The sequence below is a fragment of the Mastomys coucha genome, unplaced genomic scaffold, assembly GCF_008632895.1.
Source record: "Mastomys coucha isolate ucsf_1 unplaced genomic scaffold, UCSF_Mcou_1 pScaffold13, whole genome shotgun sequence".
Lineage (NCBI taxonomy): Eukaryota > Metazoa > Chordata > Mammalia > Rodentia > Muridae > Mastomys > Mastomys coucha.
The window spans coordinates 17,065,940-17,084,149 of record NW_022196895.1 but is presented as its reverse complement, the minus strand read 5'-3'; the positions used below and the strand labels follow the sequence as shown (position 1 = coordinate 17,084,149).

The 18,210-nt window shown below is 44.4% G+C and overlaps 1 protein-coding gene and 1 long non-coding RNA gene across 2 annotated transcripts in view; one reads left to right on the top strand and one right to left on the bottom strand.

Moving 5' to 3' along the window:
* The window catches only part of B4galt6 (beta-1,4-galactosyltransferase 6), a 60,879-nt gene that overhangs the window by 24,319 nt on the left and 18,350 nt on the right, over positions 1 to 18,210 (top strand). The window contains exons 3-4 of the mRNA XM_031365054.1: positions 3,332 to 3,445; positions 16,998 to 17,122. Of these exons, the coding sequence (XP_031220914.1) occupies positions 3,332 to 3,445; positions 16,998 to 17,122 (239 nt within the window). The remainder of the gene's footprint in view (positions 1 to 3,331; positions 3,446 to 16,997; positions 17,123 to 18,210) is intronic.
* LOC116086888 overlaps positions 189 to 18,210 on the bottom strand; it is a 21,795-nt gene continuing 3,773 nt past the window's right edge. Inside the window, exon 3 of the long non-coding RNA XR_004117175.1 lies at positions 189 to 420. This is a non-coding gene — a long non-coding RNA (uncharacterized LOC116086888). The remainder of the gene's footprint in view (positions 421 to 18,210) is intronic.

Sequence of the window (18,210 nt, the reverse complement as noted above, 5' to 3'; positions counted from 1 at the left end):
CCGTTCCATCCCCCTGCCCCCCTTCCTTTGCACCCTTCTCCTTTTAATCAGTTTTTGTGCTGTTAGATTTTACAGAGACCCCTCCTGCGTCTTTCTTCTCTTCCGGGTTGCCTGTGGGCACTCTGTCCTTTGCTTCCGTGAGGTACCTTCTGGCACTGATTTCTTGGCCCATTTGCCGCCCTCTTACATTTCTGGTTCTCAAATATTTTTATTTTATTTTTTTTATTTCTAGTGTTGTGGTTGTTACTTGGTTTTTCTTGAGGCAATGGCTCTCTTCATAGCTCTGGCTGTGCTGGAATTCACTGTGTAGACCAGGCTGGCCTGAAGCTCAGAGATGTGCCTGTTTCTGCCCCTTGAGCCCTTGGGTTAAAGGCATGTGTCAGCAAGCTCAGCTTGTTTTTCTTGACCATAATCCCATTCCTGTCAAGTGAAAAAGGAAGTTTTAGTTATATTTTAATAAGCAGGAAAGTTTATTTATTGATTTATAATTATTTAATCATAAGCAACTAAGGTATAAATCTAAGAATTTGACAAAGATCTGCTGACACCCACAGCAGTAGTAATAATCAAGTATTTTTAGTGGAGAGGGAGATTTCTTGTTTTTCTTGAGACATTTCTCTGTATGGTCCTGGCTGTCCGGGAACTTGCTCTGTAGACCAGGCTAGCCTCAAACTCAGAGATCCAGCTGCCTCCAGAGTGCTGGGTTTAAAAGCATGTGCTACCACTGTCCAGCAAGAATCTTTTTTTTTTTTTTTAAAAATAGTTATTTTTATTTTTGAGTTATGAGTCTGTGTGAATGTCTCTGTGTGGGCAGATGTGCATGTGAGGGAGATGCCCCAGGAAGGTAAGAGAAAAGGAGAAAAGGAACTGGAGTTACAGGTGCTTTTGAGGTCCTCTGTGTGGGTGCTGGAAACTGAACGGAGGTCTCTAGCAGAGCACAATGTGCTCTTAAATACGGAGCCGTCCCTCCAGCCGTGTGCAGCCTCTGAGTTCATGCTCAGAACACCAGTTCCTCCCACTGGCAGAGCACAATTCCTTATGAAAGAAGAAATGGTTTTAAAAATACCTGCATTTGATATATCCAGATACATTTTTTTTTTTTATAAAGTTCCCTGAAGGAGTGAGGCCTCATTGGACCTCAGCGTCTTGGTTTATGTTGAGTAAAGTCTCTCAGCTACGTTAAGTGAGAATATAGAGTTTGGCCCAAAGAGAAGGTTTTATGATTTTGGTCTGCCCCTGGGGATATTAAATGCTGACTGTTTTGTTTTCCCTGCCCTCATGGCTTGGAGCAGTTCCCTACCAGCTGCTTTCCAGGGCTTCCCAGAACCTGGTGAGATATACCACAGTGTTCGCTGATCCATTTATCATTATGGTAGGCAGTTCAGCTAACGCCTCACTGACAAGCTTCCATGTAGGCCTTTGGGACTGAACCTTTTTCTTTGGGTTTGGACTCAGAGCCTTTGCCCATCTCATTGGGCTGTTAGGCAGTGATGGGTTTTGAGTCGCGGCAGAAAGCGTCTGCAGACACCAGGCTCAGGCAGTTTCATGTGTAAGAGGTTTAATTGGAAGGGGGGTAGGGGAGTAGCAGCGCAGGAAGAGAGAAGGGGGAGAGAGAAGAAGAAAGAGAGAGAGAGAGAAAGATGGAGGGAACTACCCACATATTTATATGTGGGGTGACGTAGTAATCTAGGTAAAGGTGGGAGTTGAGCCCAATGGATTCTGGGAATATGGTGGCCGTTGCCTTGGTGACAGGTCTGTGGACCCGCCCACATATCTGTAGCAGGCAGGTTCTTGATGCTAACAGGCAGACCCTTGGCAGGACTTTTGTCAGTGGCCCTGTGAGTGGAGTGTAGTTCTGCTCAGAAATGTCTGCCTGGTTCCCAGGCTGCAGCCCCACCGACTTCATTGATGGTGACAAATTCTGGTCTGGGGTGGCGCTTAACCTGCAGTGCTCTTCTCACACACGCTATAACCAGCGCAGTGCTGCTTTCTCACGAGGCCCAGGGTTCAGCAGGAGTATGTTTACATGCTCTGAGTCCATGGTTGGATGCAGCAGGCACAGCAGTTGGGCAGTTGTTTCTGTCTCTTATCTTTATTAACAACTCTAGGCCAGCTTTGTCCACACGGCAGGAAATGGGCATATCCTGTTCCTCAGATTTGCAATTTTGCATCTATGCCTTAGAGAGTAAACTAAATTGTGATCCTGGATTCCATGTTCAAAATCCTATGTTTGTTTTTGTATTCTGTCATTCACAACTAAATCTATTGAATAATTTCATGAGATTATTCACTCTGTGTGTGTGTGAGAGAGAGAGAGAGGGAGAGGGAGAGAGAGAGAGAGAGAGAGAGAGAGAGAGAGAGAGAGAGAGACTGCCATGCATATGCATACGCCCTTACTCTTTTGTGTACGTTTGGAGGCCTCAGGTTGACATTGGGTATCTTATCTTCCTCTATGACTTCCACCTTCAGTTTTTGAGATAGGCTCTCTCCCTGAACCTGGTTGTTTCAGCTAGACCAGCTGGTCGCCAACCCCCTGGAACCTTACCTATCCCAGCGCCAGTTTTATAGATGTTTACATGGTTCTTAGGGATCCGAACTCAGGTTCTCAGGCGTGCACAGCAAGCGTTTTATCCATGGGGCCATCTCTCCAGCTCTCTTAGCAACTTCATCTTATTGAAATCCGAAAATGCCAGTAGTAGGTACCAAGGTGAGAAACCGACTGTTGCACTCTGAAAGGGAGCACATGCAGGAACGGGGTTTGAAGGCAGGGTTTGAAGGGGAGCATTTGCTGGTACCCTAGGCCTGTGCTCTGAGTGTGGTGGAGCCTGATGACGCTAAGGAGAATGGGCCTAATTTAACAGCTCCAGGCTCCTCGGGGGCTGCAGCCTGCAGGTTAAGAATGTGACTGAAGTAAATTCAATGGATAAATCTTGGATTTTCCTAGGTGAGGTGGCAAGGAATCATCATCCCCTGTACCCTTCTGCTCTGTGCTCTAGTAGCAGTGCGCAGACGGTGTGGCTGTGGGAAGGTTGAAGGGGTCCTTGCTCCTTCAGGTTGGCCCCAGCCATGGGGGTTAGGGAGCAAGTGGCCTCTGGCTGCAAAAGGCACTGTTGTGTTTGTGTGTAAGGGGAGGGCCTGCGGTTTCCTATCCTCTCTTGGGAAGTCCTGCAGAGTATCTGGCCTCGCTGAGATATGCTTTATTCATATTCTTTCCAGGTCGTTGCTTGTAAATAACTTCAGCCCACTCCATACTGTGACATACTTCACGCTAGAGGCAAAGAAAAGGGCAGTATTGGGTTGTAAATTTCTTCTTCTCTCTCTTTTTTCCAAGATTATCCTGAAGGCAATAATACAAGTGACTATCTTCTTCAAACAACAACGTATCTTCCGCAGAACTTCACGTATTTACCACACCTCCCCTGTCCAGAGAAGCTGCCTTACATGCGTAAGTGTGACCGCATTTCTTACGGCTGAACTGTTCTTTGGTCATTATAGAAGGGTACAAAGGCATGGCTCGAGCGTCAGAGTAGATGGTTTATTATCGTGGGTGCTAACGTTCTTAATATACTGTGTGGGCTTCCTTTTTTTTTTTTTTAATTTTAAATTTTGGAAGGGCAGTGAGCACTGTTTTTGAAGATGGATGATTGAAAAACTAAAGAGAATACAAAAGAAAAGATAATGAGAAATGCCTGTATTTTTCCCATTCAGATTTGAAAATGAATATTTTGACTTAACTTTTAAATTCTCTTAAATCAGATTTAAAAGGAATAATTAATGTGTTTTCTCTCTGGATTTATTAGAACATTATAAATAAATAAAGTCTCTCTCTTCCTCTCCCAAATGTTAGTTCCCCATCCCTCCCTCAGAGATGACCTAGTTTCTGTTTGATGTGTGTAAGTATAGATTTTTATATAAACTTGGTTTTGCATAGATAAATGGAGAGAGCAAATGCATAGTTTCAAAAGCTTTAGGAATATTCCTATCCAAGAAACTATCTCCAATTGACAATCACGTACAAAGGGAACACCAGTTTTCTCTAGTGGAGTATCAAACTACTCTTAAGGGTAGGTCCCATGTCCGGCAGTAGATGGCCAACACAAAACTGAACTTAATAGTGTTTTTGGAGGTTTTTCATTTTTGTTTTATTTTATAATGATTTATCTGGGCTTTTTTTCTTTTTTAATCTTACAGGGTTTTTTTTTTTTCAATATTATGTTTTTTGATTTTGTGTATTTTTTTAGTGGAATTTCTATGTGTAAAAATCTGTGTGTGTGTTTTGTTCTGGTTGTTACTTTTTTTATTTTTATTTATTCATTTATTATTTTATTTATTTATTCATTTTTATTTTGGTTTTTAATCACATTCCTGTTTGTTTAATGAGAGAGAGAGAGAAAGGGTTTGGATTTGGGTGATTGGGGAGGGTCTGGGAGGACATGGGGAGGGAAAACATGACCAGAATATATTCTGTGAAGAAAAGTCTATTTTCAATTAAAAAATGAGATAAAGAACCCCACTTCCAATTAGATGGTTGTATCAATGACTGGTCACCCTGTGATCTGAGTTTTTAGCTGGTGTTTTGAGAGTTACTCATGGTCACCCTGTGATCTGAGTTTTTAGCTGGTGTTTTGAGAGTTACTCATGGTCTCCCTGTGATCTGAGTTTCTCTGAACTACTGTGGAAAATGTCTTTACATACACATGCTGTGTTTATTTTCCAGTTCTCACCTGATGGGCAGCTAGGTGGTTTCCACTTTTTTTTTTTTAATCACAACTGAAAAAAGAAAAACAAATCCTCTTTTCCTTATCTAGAGAGCAGGGTCCTCTTGCCCTTCCTGCCTGTGTGTCTGTGTGTGTGTGTGTGTGTGTGTGTGTGTGTGTGTGTGTGTGCAGGGTCCTCCTGCCCTTCCTGCTCCTGCCCGTGTGTGTGTGTGTGTGTGTGTGTGTGTGTGTGTGTGTGTGTGAGCACTTGGGAGTTTATAACTGTTGCTGTACCAGGTTTCCAGGTTCTCTCAATTTACTGTAGTAAGTAGGGCTGGTTTATATCACTTTGATGTTGATGGACTTTGTGGTCTTTCTAAAAAAATTATTTATTTTAACTCTGTTTCATGGGAGGGCTTTATGTACATGTCAGTGCATGTGTTCATGGGGGTCAGGAGATGGTGTTCGATTCCATGGAGCTGGAGTTATGAAGGTGGTTGGGAGTTTCCCAGATATGGGTGTTGGGAACCAAACTCCAGTCCTTTGGCAGAGAGGGAAGCATTCCTAACCTGTGAGCTGCCTCTCCTCTTTTGAACTAATCAAACAGTAAAACCAGTGTCCCATTATAGAAGTTTTTACTTAACTCGTTACTAGTGGCTTTAGCTTTCTGTGGTTCTCAGGGCTCTGCCTTTGGTGTCAGTTGGGTATGTGTTTACCTGTGGCAGGTGTTGATACTAATGGAATAACAGTTGCCAGTCGCGTGTGTATTCTGAGTATCTTTTTGTTTGTTTGTTTGTTTTTGTTTTTTGGTTTTTTTGGTTTTTTTTTTTTTGAGACTGGGTTTCTCTGCATAGCCCTGGCTGTTCTGGAACTCACTCTGTAGACCAGGCTAGCCTCGAATTCAGAAATCCGCCTGTCTGCCTCCCAAGTGCTGGGATTAAAGGCGTGCACCACCACCGCCCGGCTTACTATATTTTTTCAAGCATCTATTTTTTCCTGTGTGTGAAGGTAAAGTTCTATATTCCAGCCATCAGGAATCGCTCCTGTTGTCTTGCCCTTGGACCCACTCCACTAACTACTTCAGGAACACTTTCCACATGTTAGTTTGTATCTTGATTTTATATACTTGAGTATTTAAGTAAATCTTTTTGATTAAACAATTCACCCCGTTCCCTTAGCATCTAAGTATGTTTCTTATGTCTGTATTGAGTAAATTGCTCTCTGCCTACCCTAGTTGTAGGTTGTTTTTTAGTTAACTGTTGATGGATGTTGTAACTGTAATACAAAGGGAGACTGACTTTGTCCCATGGCATTAGGGTATAGTTTTCTCCAGGGAGAGTACATCTGAATCACCAGAAGGTTCTATAGCTCACATGGCCCTATGCACTCTTCCGGTAGGGGTGAAGTGGCACTGGGAAGTGCCTTCTTAGTGTTCCAGGGCCCTGCTGATCCTGGTGATGCTTGGGCCACACTTGAGATCCAATTTAGAGTTCTGGATTTCATAGCCCAGGCTGTACACGTACAGTAGAACTGCCAGGGGAGCCTTTATCCTGTTAGGGCACAGCCTGGAAGGTTGTGGTTTTATTGATCTAAACTCTGCCCTGGATTTAGCAAAACAAACAAATGAGCAAGTGTTCTGATTGTGCAGGCTTTGTGTGTCCCATGACAAAAAAAGGACACGAAGTGACTTCCACAGCTTCATTTGTCATGACAGCTTTGGTTTCCCAAAACAAGTGTTTTTGTCTGTGTAATACTGAAGCCACTGGGAAATGTTCCATTGGAGTATTGATTACAGTAATTTTATCTTCATCATTTGCATATTCAGGGAATTATAGTTGTAGGAAGTCTTTGTCGTTGGTTTAGTGACTGTTTTCTTCATGAGTGGTTTATGGATACTAATTAAACAGTTTGCAAGTATCTGCCTGCCAGGCACCATGGGTCCTTCTGCTGCCATCCCTTTCCTACAGTTCTATAGTTCCTCGTGAGAGAGTGAAGCTTGGTTGCTGTGGGCTTCTGGCTGCTTCTCCACTGGGGTCTTAGAGCTGCTACTCCTGTTTTCTGCCCTCTGCCCCCCACACACTTAGAGTCCTGTGTTGTTTTAGAAAACAGGCAAGCCCTGCATTGACACTCTTTTCACAGCAGACTTCTTTATAGTTCTTTGCTTCAGACTGAGCACCGGTCTCATGTCCAAGGAGCCAAGCCAGGGCAGTCTTGACAGAAAATGTGACTCTGTACAGGGGATACTTCAGAAAGGGACTTTGAGTATAACCAACATAGTGAGGCTCCTGGAGAGGGAGGGAGAGAGAAGGGGGCGGGGAGGGAGGGAGGGAGAGAGCCCTCAAACCCTTCACGGATGGTACGATTGCCCAGGGCATCTCTACACTCATTGGGAATGCCCAGAATTGCGGTGCCACCTTCGTTGGGAGTGAAGCTGAAGCGTAGTATGGAGTGTAAAGCTCCATAACTGGATTCCTTCCTTCTTTCTCCTACTTCTTTGCTAGATCCTGACTTTCCAGTGATCAAGGGGATGAGAAGGGTATGTCATCCTGAAGCTTCAGATCTAGTTGTGCACTTAAAACAATCTTCCCTCTGACAACAGAGAGCAGCATTATGTGATATCTAAGCACAAGCTCTTAGAGCGTTCAAAATAATTGAATAGAATACCTTTCCAAGCTGTGGTTGGATGCAGCACATTCCATGATGGTGATATTTAAGCTACCAGTACCTGCTAGATGTGATGCGAACTAATATTGTGTGTTTGATCATAAGAGTGTAAGTTTTTCTGGATTCTTCTCTAGTGTAGCTGTAGGATAGCCAGCCCCAGATTTAGAGTTTGGATTTCGGTAGTATTTGGTATTCAATAGTGGCCAATCATATTATAGAATCTATTTTTTTAAAAAATTTATTTTGTACGTGAGTGCTCTATCTACATATACACCTGCATGCCAGAAGATTCCATCTGTAATGATTCCATTACAGATGGTTATGAGCTACCATGTGGTTGCTGGGAATTGAATTTAGGAGCTCTGGAAGAGTAGACAGTGGTCTTAACCAGTGAGCCATCTCTCTAGCTCCTAGAGTCTATCTTACTGTGTGTTATTTCTTTGAAGAGGGTGAGTGACTATTTCATTGCTATTAATATTTATAGGCTCTTCAGAGGGGAAAATCTATGCTCAATTTTGTTGAATCTATGTGATAACCAAGCGAAATAGCAACCTGTCTTCACCTAGGGTATAAGCACATGTTTAGCATGGATGGTTTGATTTTGATTTTTCTGGGTGAGGTAGAAAAGGGAAATGCCAGTTGAGTATGGCATATAACAAGGAAGACAGACTTCCCCCCCGGTGGTCGGCTTGTCATCCAGATAGAATCCAGCTGGAGTGGCTTTCTTACCCTGCCCTTGCCTTGATAGTTCCCATAGTTACACACCTTAGGAATGCAGGAACTTTCTAAGATGAATTTAATAAGTGAATTGAAATTCAGTAAAGAGGGAAAAGCAAATAAACTGTAGAGGAGCTCACATAATGCTAACCGTAACAAACTGTCATGCTACGTAGATGCCGGCTGTAGAGAGAAGCGGGAGCCTTTGAGAGTGAATGAGGTCAGTCAGTCAGTGGCTGGGCTGCAGGCCTGGGTGTACACGGGGGCTCTCAGTGCATCCTTGTAAAACAGGCCAGCAGCAGGCAGCACCTCAGTATTCTGCCTTCAGAGAGAGAGGCATGAGGTAAAAGGGATAGTCAGTGAGGGAACTTTGAAGCTAGGTCTTCAAGACAATCCAGCACAAGGCTACAAGAGAATCCACCATGGGGCTGACAGGGAGCTTACATGCTCTGTAGTAGGGAGGGCAGCTCCAGCTGGAGGGGCTGTAAGTGGGTCACACTGAAGATGAGCCTGGAGTAGAAGGGTCTGTGTACAGGGCTCCGGAATCCTCAGGTATCGGTGAGATGGCTTTGGAGGGTGCCAGGCCTGGTCCTCACATAGAAAAGGCTTGATCAGGTCTGTGCAGGTTTCTTTCAATCAGAACACATAGTTCAAAGGGTGATAGAATGGGGGCGGGGGGAGTTGGGAGCACTGCTGTTGGGGAATGAGGCCATACAAGATGAATGATGGACTAGGTGTTTTCTTCACAATGGGTGTTCACTTGGGAATTTCAAAGAGATTTGGGAGAGGCTGGGGTCAGGGTCACTGGTGAGGAAAACACCCTTGGCCAGATGTCCCATCTGCCTGAAGGATGTCTGATGTGGTGATCCTTTACTGAAGCAAACAACTGACAGAAACCTCCCAAATAGAGAATGGGGATATTTATGAATTTAGTTGCACATATTTTATTGGAAGTTCGGGAAACTTAGCTTGGGGTCTGCATTTTGTGAGAGGAACGCAGTTGGAAATAAGAGGAAGTGAGACAGAAAGAACGCTGAGGATGAGCTATGAGAGGCCCTGCAGTGATGGGGGAGAGCTGACTGAGAGAAGAAGGTATGGGGAAGGACAGGAGGAAGTCAGGACGGAGTCCCAGCGGAATGAGGAACTGTGGACTCACTGCCGTGGAAGATGTGTGCAGCGACTGGGAGTCTGTAGAAAAAGGGAAGGCACACTGGGATGTCCTTAGCTGTCCCCGGGCCACATGGTGGACTGTCCCTGTGGAGATGAGTCCCAAAAGTTAAGGCCTTGCTTCCATGGTGTTTGATACAACTAAGAGCTCTGTGTATGTGCGAGACAGAGGGGTAGAGTAGTAGGAAGAAGAAGAGGAGGCAAGAAGGGAGGGATGTAGAGAGGGGGAGGGAGGGAAGAAGGGAGAGAGAGGTGAGGTATGGCAGGGGGACACAAAGAAAACCAGCGAAGTAGGACCAAGTGCCTGAAAGGGAGAAACAGAGTTGGAAAGTAGCGTCAGCTAATCATTCACGGAAGGGTGACTCACCAGATAACCAGGGAAGCCTGCCAGAGCACTCACAATGTGACTCTTGGCTGGATCTGTTGGAGGCAGTAGATGAGGGATTGTCACATCATGGTAGGATTACTCTGTACTTTTCTTCAGTGCTTTGTGTTAGCTGGAGAATCCAGGCACAGCCGTTGCTTCAAGGTCAGATTTGAGTCCAGCGTGGCAGGTTCAGAAAGGGAGTAGAGACAGGTGTCGGAGAGGTCGTGGGCACTGTGCTAGGACGAAGGCCATCTGGCTGTGTTTTCCTCAGTGTGGTTCGGGATGACGGGTACTGGAATCAGCTTGGGTATTTATTCAAACCCAGGCCTCCAACAGCCCAAACCACTCAGACCGCCAAGCCAAGACTTGCATTCTCTGTTACAAACCACACTGTATGTGGTTTAAGAAGATAGATAAGAGTCTATGGAAAAATACTAGAGAGACTCTGGGAAACCTGGGTGGACAGTTAGGTTGAGAGATTGAGTAGCACAAACAAGGCCAGGCCCTTGCTGTGGAGAACCTCTCAGTTGCCTCTTGGCAGTGCTTACAATTCCCCTCAGTCCCACTCAGGGCTGAAGATGGAATTACCATTGCTTTTGGTGGCCCCAAGCTACCATGTTTACTGCAAGCTACTTTGCAGAATGGCCTGTCTCTGTACTGTTTATTGTTTTTTGATCTTTTGTGGTCATGTGACTGTCCTTTCCTGCTTGAGATGCTGAGGGATGAATTCTACATTCTTCCTTTGAGAAGTCAGACTCAGCAGCCAAAGATACGCACATGAGAGTTGGTCGCCATGGACATACGTCGTGGGCCTCTATTGACACAGAGGTGTTGAAAGTAGACCCAAAACTCACATTTTTAAACAAGAGCACCCCCTAAGCTAGCAAACCGTTTTTATGAGGCTGGATACAGAGGTAATACTGAAACAGAACAAAGAGGACACTACCACCAAGATGCCATGGAAGGAACTTCCAGGAAGGGAAGAGTCAGGTGAGAAGAGAGGAGCTGCATTGGATGGTACACAGTGGATGTCTGCCCCGGAGGACCATTTCCCAGGCTGTGCAAGGCAGGAGGCAACTGTCAGGGAATGGAGCTGTGTAGAGTAGCTGGTGTAACTATTGGCAGAAGCTGTAAGGTGCTGAATGTGTGGCACAAGGAAGCAGACAGATTGGAGAAGGCAGGTAGAAAGAAGTGTGTAGACTCCTTTGTGCTTAGCCTTAGGGTTACGTATGGATTTGGCAATGTGACCTTGCATTTTGGACACTTGGGAAGCAAGAAAAAGGTTTCTGTGAGGTGAGGAGCTAGTAGAGGCGATAATTCATGCAGATCACTGAGACACTGTGCATGGGGATTCCTTGGCATGTGACTGTCTCTGGGAAACACATTTGAAAAGCAGAAGCAGATGATGCATTTTCTTGAGTTCATTTGCATAGTGACTTTTGGGGACAAGAGAGAAGCATTGCGTTTAATGCACACATTGTGCCTTGTGTCAAAGCAAAAAGGGAAGGACGAGTATCTCAGAAGCAAGGAAAAAGGTAAGCAGTGGTGGCAGTTTCTGTGTTCTAAGGGCACTGTCAAATTATTTTATTGTAGGCAATTTGGCAGCATCTGATGAAAGATACGAGTCCCACTAGGAATCCCCAGGTTTCACAGAGAAGATTACAAGGCAGAGTTGGGAACAGAAGCAATGAGATTGATTGGAGACTTACTTGTTCATTATTTGTTAGTTGTTCAGAACAAATCAAGGAAAACTACAAATGGGTGTGTGTTGGGGGTGGGGTGAGTGCTAAGAACTGTGTACTGTTTAAATTAAGGGACAAGGGCCTGGGAAATTACGGGATGTGTTAGCTTGGGTCATTTACACATGGGATATCTTTGGTACAAGTATTTTCAAAGATGTGTTAGCACCTGATGGAATCAGAATACAAAATGCAGGTAAGAAAGGAAGTGGAGGGCAACAGTTTTACTGCCACCATACATGCGTATATCCATACATGCACACACACATCTATCCATGTTCACATCCATCCATGAACACCTCCATCCACACACATCCATCCACGCACACATCTATCCACACACATCCATCCACGAACACATCCATCCACCCACTCACTTATCCACACATTTATCTTTTCCACCCATCTACTCATCCATCCATCTACCTATCCACCCACCTATCTATCCATCTATCTAGCTATCTATCTACCCACCATCCACTTAATCTGTGCTGAAGGCACTGCACTTAGCAGTTGAGTTATATAACTGAAAACCAGTTTTATGCTTAGAAAGCTCTGGCTTGGTCATTTTGAAAATAGCTGAGTAAGAGAACATTTTGAAGTTGTGGAAATTCAAGAATCTATGTAAGGCATTTGAAGGAGTGCTGGTGCTAGCTTCAAAGAGGACAGTCGGTGACGATGGCAGGGTGAGTCATATTTACCACAGAGCTAGACTGGGCAGCTGGAGGGTGGGGAGCGAACATCCTTCTCATGAGAGGAGTATTCCTGGGAGTCTTTCACGCTGTCACTAGAGGTCTGGACAGTGGATGTTTAAATTCCCGGGGGCAACACAATCAAGCAAAGAATCAGGAATTAGGCTTTTTCTACACAAAACTGATAGAGTCCCTGATCCCTATCCCCAGCCTCTGTGTAAGTGATCAAATCATTTCAAACTGTTGATTTATAGGGAAAGAGCCCTCTGCCTATAGATTAGAAGTCTTAGACTTACGTTGTAAGAAGGATATAAGCTCAAGTAATTCATACAAATTGAATGCTTGTAATTCTGAGGCTTACATTTAATAGAAAAAGAAAACAATGCCCCGAATCTTGCCTAGAGATATGTTTTAATCCACCTTACCATAGTCCATTTTTGGTCATTGAGAACCCAACAGGCCCCAGATTCATCAGGTCCAGCTTCAAGCCAGGAGGCATTGCTTCACATGTGCATGTTCAGGAAGCTGGAGTCTTGTGTCAACTGTGGTGCAGTATTCTCATTCACAACAGCAGTCCCTGGGCTTGTGGGTGTGGCTGTAAGACTGACAGGTGGCTTGCCTTGGCTCAGGTTCCACCATTCCCCTTTGCCCTCTAGGTAACTAGCAGAGCCTCCTATATACCTGGCTCCTTCGAAGGTGACTGTCAAACGCGTTTGTAAAGCACTGAGACTTGTAGGGGCCAGCTGTTCCACAAGAAGTGGAAGTGACCAGAAGACCCACACCTGGAATGGTGGTATTGCCGCTGGCAGGATGGCTTCATGTCACTGGGTCATCTCTGCCCTTCCGAGCAAAGGGTTAGGTTTACAGAGCAAAGAGCAATGGCTACATAGGGAAGCTGATAACAGACAAGGTGGGTTGCAAATGAGGGAAGCAATCCAAGGGAAGATGCAGACAGGGTACCTCGGGCGTCAGGCATCCTTCAGCCAGCAGGAGCCCGTAAGGCTTGACTCCTGATTTAGTGGAACATATATATGCACTAGAGATGGAAACCAAACTGCCAAGGATGCTGGGAAACCTGATGACGATAATTACGGCTGCTGAACTGAGAAAGCTGGGGAAAAGGCAGAGAGTTGTTAATAGTGCAAGAGCACAGCATCCTATTATTTAGGTAAGCTGCTTGTAATGTAGTCTGACCACTAGCTGGCATTTCAGTAAGGGGCTTACTTTAAAATGCATCTGATATATTTGTGTGACTTATTTATTTTATATATATGTGTGTGTGTGTGTGTGTATGTGTGACAGTATACACACACACGTATATATATGTTATATATTATAGATATATACATGTGTGTGTGAACATATATATATATATGAGTGTACTGTCATTGTCTTCAAGTTACACCAGAAAAGGGCATCAGATCCCATTATAGATGTTTGTGAGCCACCATGTGGTTGCTGGGAATTGATTTTTTTTTTTTTTTTTTGAGACAGGGCTTCTCTGTGTAGTCCTGGCTGTCCTGGAACTCACTCTGTAGACCAGGCTGGCCTTGAACTCAGAAATCTGCCTGCCTCTGCCTTCCAAGTGCTAGGATTAAAGGTGTGCGCCACCACCGCCCGGCTGGGAATTGATTTTTATTTGATGAGTGCTAAATTCTCTTTGTGCTCTGTGACCAATTCTTCATATTTTATGCCTGATATCAAGGGTTTTCTCTTACATTTGACTTGCCTTCCTCTCTTAAGTTTGTAGGCCTCCTTCTGTTTTACATACATAAATCTGACCTTCTTAAGATCAGCTACTTTGCATATCTTGTCTCTTGAAAGGGTGGGTATTTGTTTATAAATTTGTCACTATAACAGGCTGGCTTTAGAAGATAGATTTTCCTCTTGCTTCACTCTGGCAAACACAGGCATTTATATCTACAAATACGGCTCTGTGGCATGCGTGCGTGCGTGAGTGTATGCTTGAGTGTGTGAGTACTGTGTGCAGCCGCTTCCAGGCCTGCTTCATCAGATGTGGTGGGATTCGAGGGGAGACCATGTCTAGACCGGAGCATACAGACTAGAGGAGGAAGGGAAGGGGATGCCTGGAGAGGCACCAAGCGATTCCCGGGTGCAGCTGTGGCTGTGAGATGCTTGGAAGGCTCAGGAACACCACGGCCAGTTAGTTTAACCTTATGAGATGAGGAGGTAAAAGAAAGTCTTGGCAGAGGGCATTCTAGACCGATTTGTACCTGTTTTGGACCTTAGCAGGTGTCAGGTTAGTAGACTGCTACAAGCTGACATGTGACTGTGTTCCCAGCTTTCACGGAGGATAGGAGGGCAGCCTGTCTTTGAGGGATGTTAGTGAGTTAGAGTTCCGGTGAGGACTGAGAAACTTCCAGCTCTTGGTTCAGGATTCGACTAGGTTAAGAGCGATTCATTCTCATTGTAGAGATAGAGCTGGGAGAGTTACGTTGTAGAGTCGGTGGTTGTTAGACCAAGAACATCTTGGAAATCCTTAGCTTTTTAGTTTTGTCTAATCAGGGGCCTGATGTATGACAGGCACTCAGAATAAATATTCTGGCTTGTGTATACAAATTCTTTCTTCAGAACTGCTGGTGTGGGGGGGTGCTAGAAAGATAGCTTAGCAATAATATTATCACTCTTCCTGTGAGCCCAAGTTTGGTTCCAAGCACCTTCTTAAGGTAATCACAACAAGGGGATCTGTGAGGTGCGCACACACACACACACACACACACACACACACACACACACACACAATTTTATAAAAGAAAAAGGCGTATCGGGTCAATTATTACGGTGCATGCCTGTAGGCCTACACAGGAAGCTAAAGCAGCCGATTTGAGAGTTCAAGGCCAGAGCTGCACCTGCTGGTTTGGGTCAGAATCCCAGCTTTTGGGGAGACCAAACCAGAAAGATTGCAACTAAAAGCTCAGCTTGGTCAACCTGGAAAGACTTCGTTTTTTTAATTAAAACAAAAAACAAACAAATGGCGTATTACACAAAGAGATATAGTTCAGTGATAGAACACGTGCCTAACACGTGTAATGTCCTAGTTCAGTCAGTCACCAGCACTGCACAACTAACCAACCAACTCATGGGAGTTCAAAGCTAGCCTGGGCTACTACTTAGACTCCATCTTTATCATCACCAACAAGTCAGTAACTGAGGACTTAGAACAGGGAGGTGTCACGGAAACTTCCTCTCAGGTAAGCTGGATCCTCGACTACACTATAGAAAAGCGTCTCAGGACCAGCCAGAGTGAAGCAAAGATATTTAGACAGAGCCATACAAGAGAAGATCACATACCAGAGACAGGGGTGTGTGAGGCCTTTTCAAGAGCAAGAGTCCCCCAGAACTGTGTGTAGGTGACTGTGCATGATCATGTTGCTTTGAACATTACATTATTCAAGAGGATGAAATTTACAATAAGGTTTAAACTGTGTAAAAGTTAAGTAAAACTTAAAAATATATGAGCTGCTTTGCATATTTATTTATCTCAAGGAACCATTTGTTCTTTTTTTGTTTTATAAGAAGTATCTAAAAGGTGGTCTTCTGAGGTGCAGTGTTTATTTGGGTGGTCTAGCTCAAGCCCACAAACAGTCTGGCCCCAGGGAAGCTTCCTTTAGTGTCTTCAGAGTCCTTGAGGACTGAGAACTGCTTTTGCAGCCACTGTTAGTTAGGTTGCAGATTCTTGGCTGTCAGTCAGTAAGAAATGCAAAATAGCCAGGATGAGAGGCTTCTCTTTCTTCTATGTGTTCTTAACTTTTTCATCTTCCTCTCCTACCTCAGTACCTTGTGTGCCTGTGTTTACTTCTGGGGGCTGGAGGATAGGGAGGAAGGGCCAGTAAATTAATGTCAGCCAATATTTCTGAGTATGTCCCCCATCCTTCTATAGGTAACAGTCCTCTCTCAGGGAGTGGGGAATTGACTTCAGGATCTCAGAGTGCTCAAGTCTATGGACTCCCCAGTCCCTTAGATAAAATGTTGTCATATTTGCATATAACCCTTGCACACTTTCAGTTATTTCCAGATTGGCTGTTCTGTCTAATACATGAAGGTACCATGTATGTTGTTTGTTTAGGGAGGAAAAAAAAATGTCTACATGACATTCTTTTTTCCCCCAAATGTTTTTTTTATCTGAGCTCCATTCTATCTGTGACTGCGGAGCCTGCTGATACTGCAGGCTTTCGCATCAAATGGACCCAACCTCTTTGGATGGCACCTTTTTCCAGAAGAGGATCCAGAGTCAGAGAAAGAACAATGTCCCCCAGTAGGTTCTAGGACTCATGTTCCTGGGCTAGGGAGACTGGTGAGCTGCAGAGTTCTTGCCTCTTAAGCACAAGGACCTGAATTCAAGTCAGCAGAAGACACATAAAAAGCTAGATGTGTTGGTGCATGCTTATAGTCCTGGGATGGAGAGATGAGGGACAGAGACAGATGAATTCCTGTAAGCTTGCTAGTCATCTAGCCTATTTGGCAAAGTTCTAGGCCAATGAGAGATCCTGACTCAAAAAGTACTGAGTCCTGAGAGCAGAAGTTAATTAATGTCTGACCTACACACACACCACACACACACACACACACACACACACACACACACACACACACACACACAGAAACACACACACACAAACACACACACACACCACTTTAAAATACCTGATTAGTTGTTAAGTTGTAAGAGTGTGCTGTGTTAGAGTTTCCAAATATATTTTCTTTTAACTTAAAAGCTAAGGGCTAGAGATTTTCATTTTCTTAAGCCAGTGTGCCAAATGTCCTGTGGTGGTCATAAACATTATTCCTTAACTCCATGGTGACCACAGGAGTAAGCCACACTGTCCTGAACTGACTGATGCTGATCCTTCATGCAGTTTGAGGCAAATAAATAACAAGAAAAGAGGGGGAAAAAAAAAAAGTAAAACCGTTGTTTATGTGTTTTGACTTGCAGGGGGATTCCTCAGTGTCAATGTGAGTGAGATCAGTTTTGATGAAGTCCATCAGCTCTTCTCCAAGGACTCAGAGATTGGGCTAGGAGGCCACTGGAGGCCCAAGGACTGCAAGCCCAGATGGAAGGTGAGGCAGTTTTCCTCATAGGCTGTGTGACAGTGACTAAGCATTTGAGGACAAGAATGTGCTTGGTTCAAAGTGAAAGCATCAAATTGTATGCATCCGTTGCACTGTAGCTGGTGCTGTGATTTTGATGGCTGTAAATGTACTTGTGCATGCACAGAGTGTGTGCACATGTGCTCAGGGCCGCAGAGCCTTTGGTAAAGGAATAAAACAGAATGAATTTCTTTTTTGGAGCCAAGTGTCTCCTGCAGGCTGTCCTGTCTGATTGCGGACACCTGCAGGCACATCCCACCAGTTTCTGGAACTGAGAACTCATGGGAAGGAATTTAATGCCCTTGTTTTCAGCTGGGTCCAGCACTGAGCCACCAGAGGCTTCTCAGAGGCCACAGTCGGGCTTGAAAGAGAGCCTATGAGCTCTTTGCTTATCTTAAGGCTGAGCACAAGTGCTTCACATGTCAGAATTCTATTTAATGTTTTGTTTGAAAAACCGAAAGGGAGTATGTCAGCCTCTTGTGTACTAGGACAACCAACAACAACAACAACAAGAACACCACAACAAAGAAAACAGGCTGGATGCTGTTCTCAATACTATGAAACTGATCCTGAATGAACATTTGTGTAATAGTGCTATGTTTGAGTCCAGCACGGCACTATGCGCTTGCAATGAAATCCAGGAGTCATTAAATCACGTGTTATGTCCTCAAGGGTTATGATGTGACTTCAACCTGGAAGTAGTCCTGCTAGCATGTGTGTGTGTGTGTGTGTGTGTGTGTGTGTGTGTGTGTGTGTATAAAATCCCCAATACAGAGGAGATTTATATATACTGTTCAACTTCTCATTTATTAGAATGGCATATAGGCTGTGGTCCAGCTAGTCCAACAATCACTTTATACCAGTGGACAGTCCAAGAATCCAGTAGTTGTTCAGTCTACAAGGCTGGATGTCTCAGCCGGTCTTCAGTCTATGCCAGAATCTCAAAGATGTAAGGCTCTGATGCCAGCAAAGGAATGGATTTTCTGGTGAATGAGTGAGAGAGAGAGAGAGAGAGAGAGAGAGAGAGAGAGAGAGAGAGAGAGAGAGAGAGAGAGAGA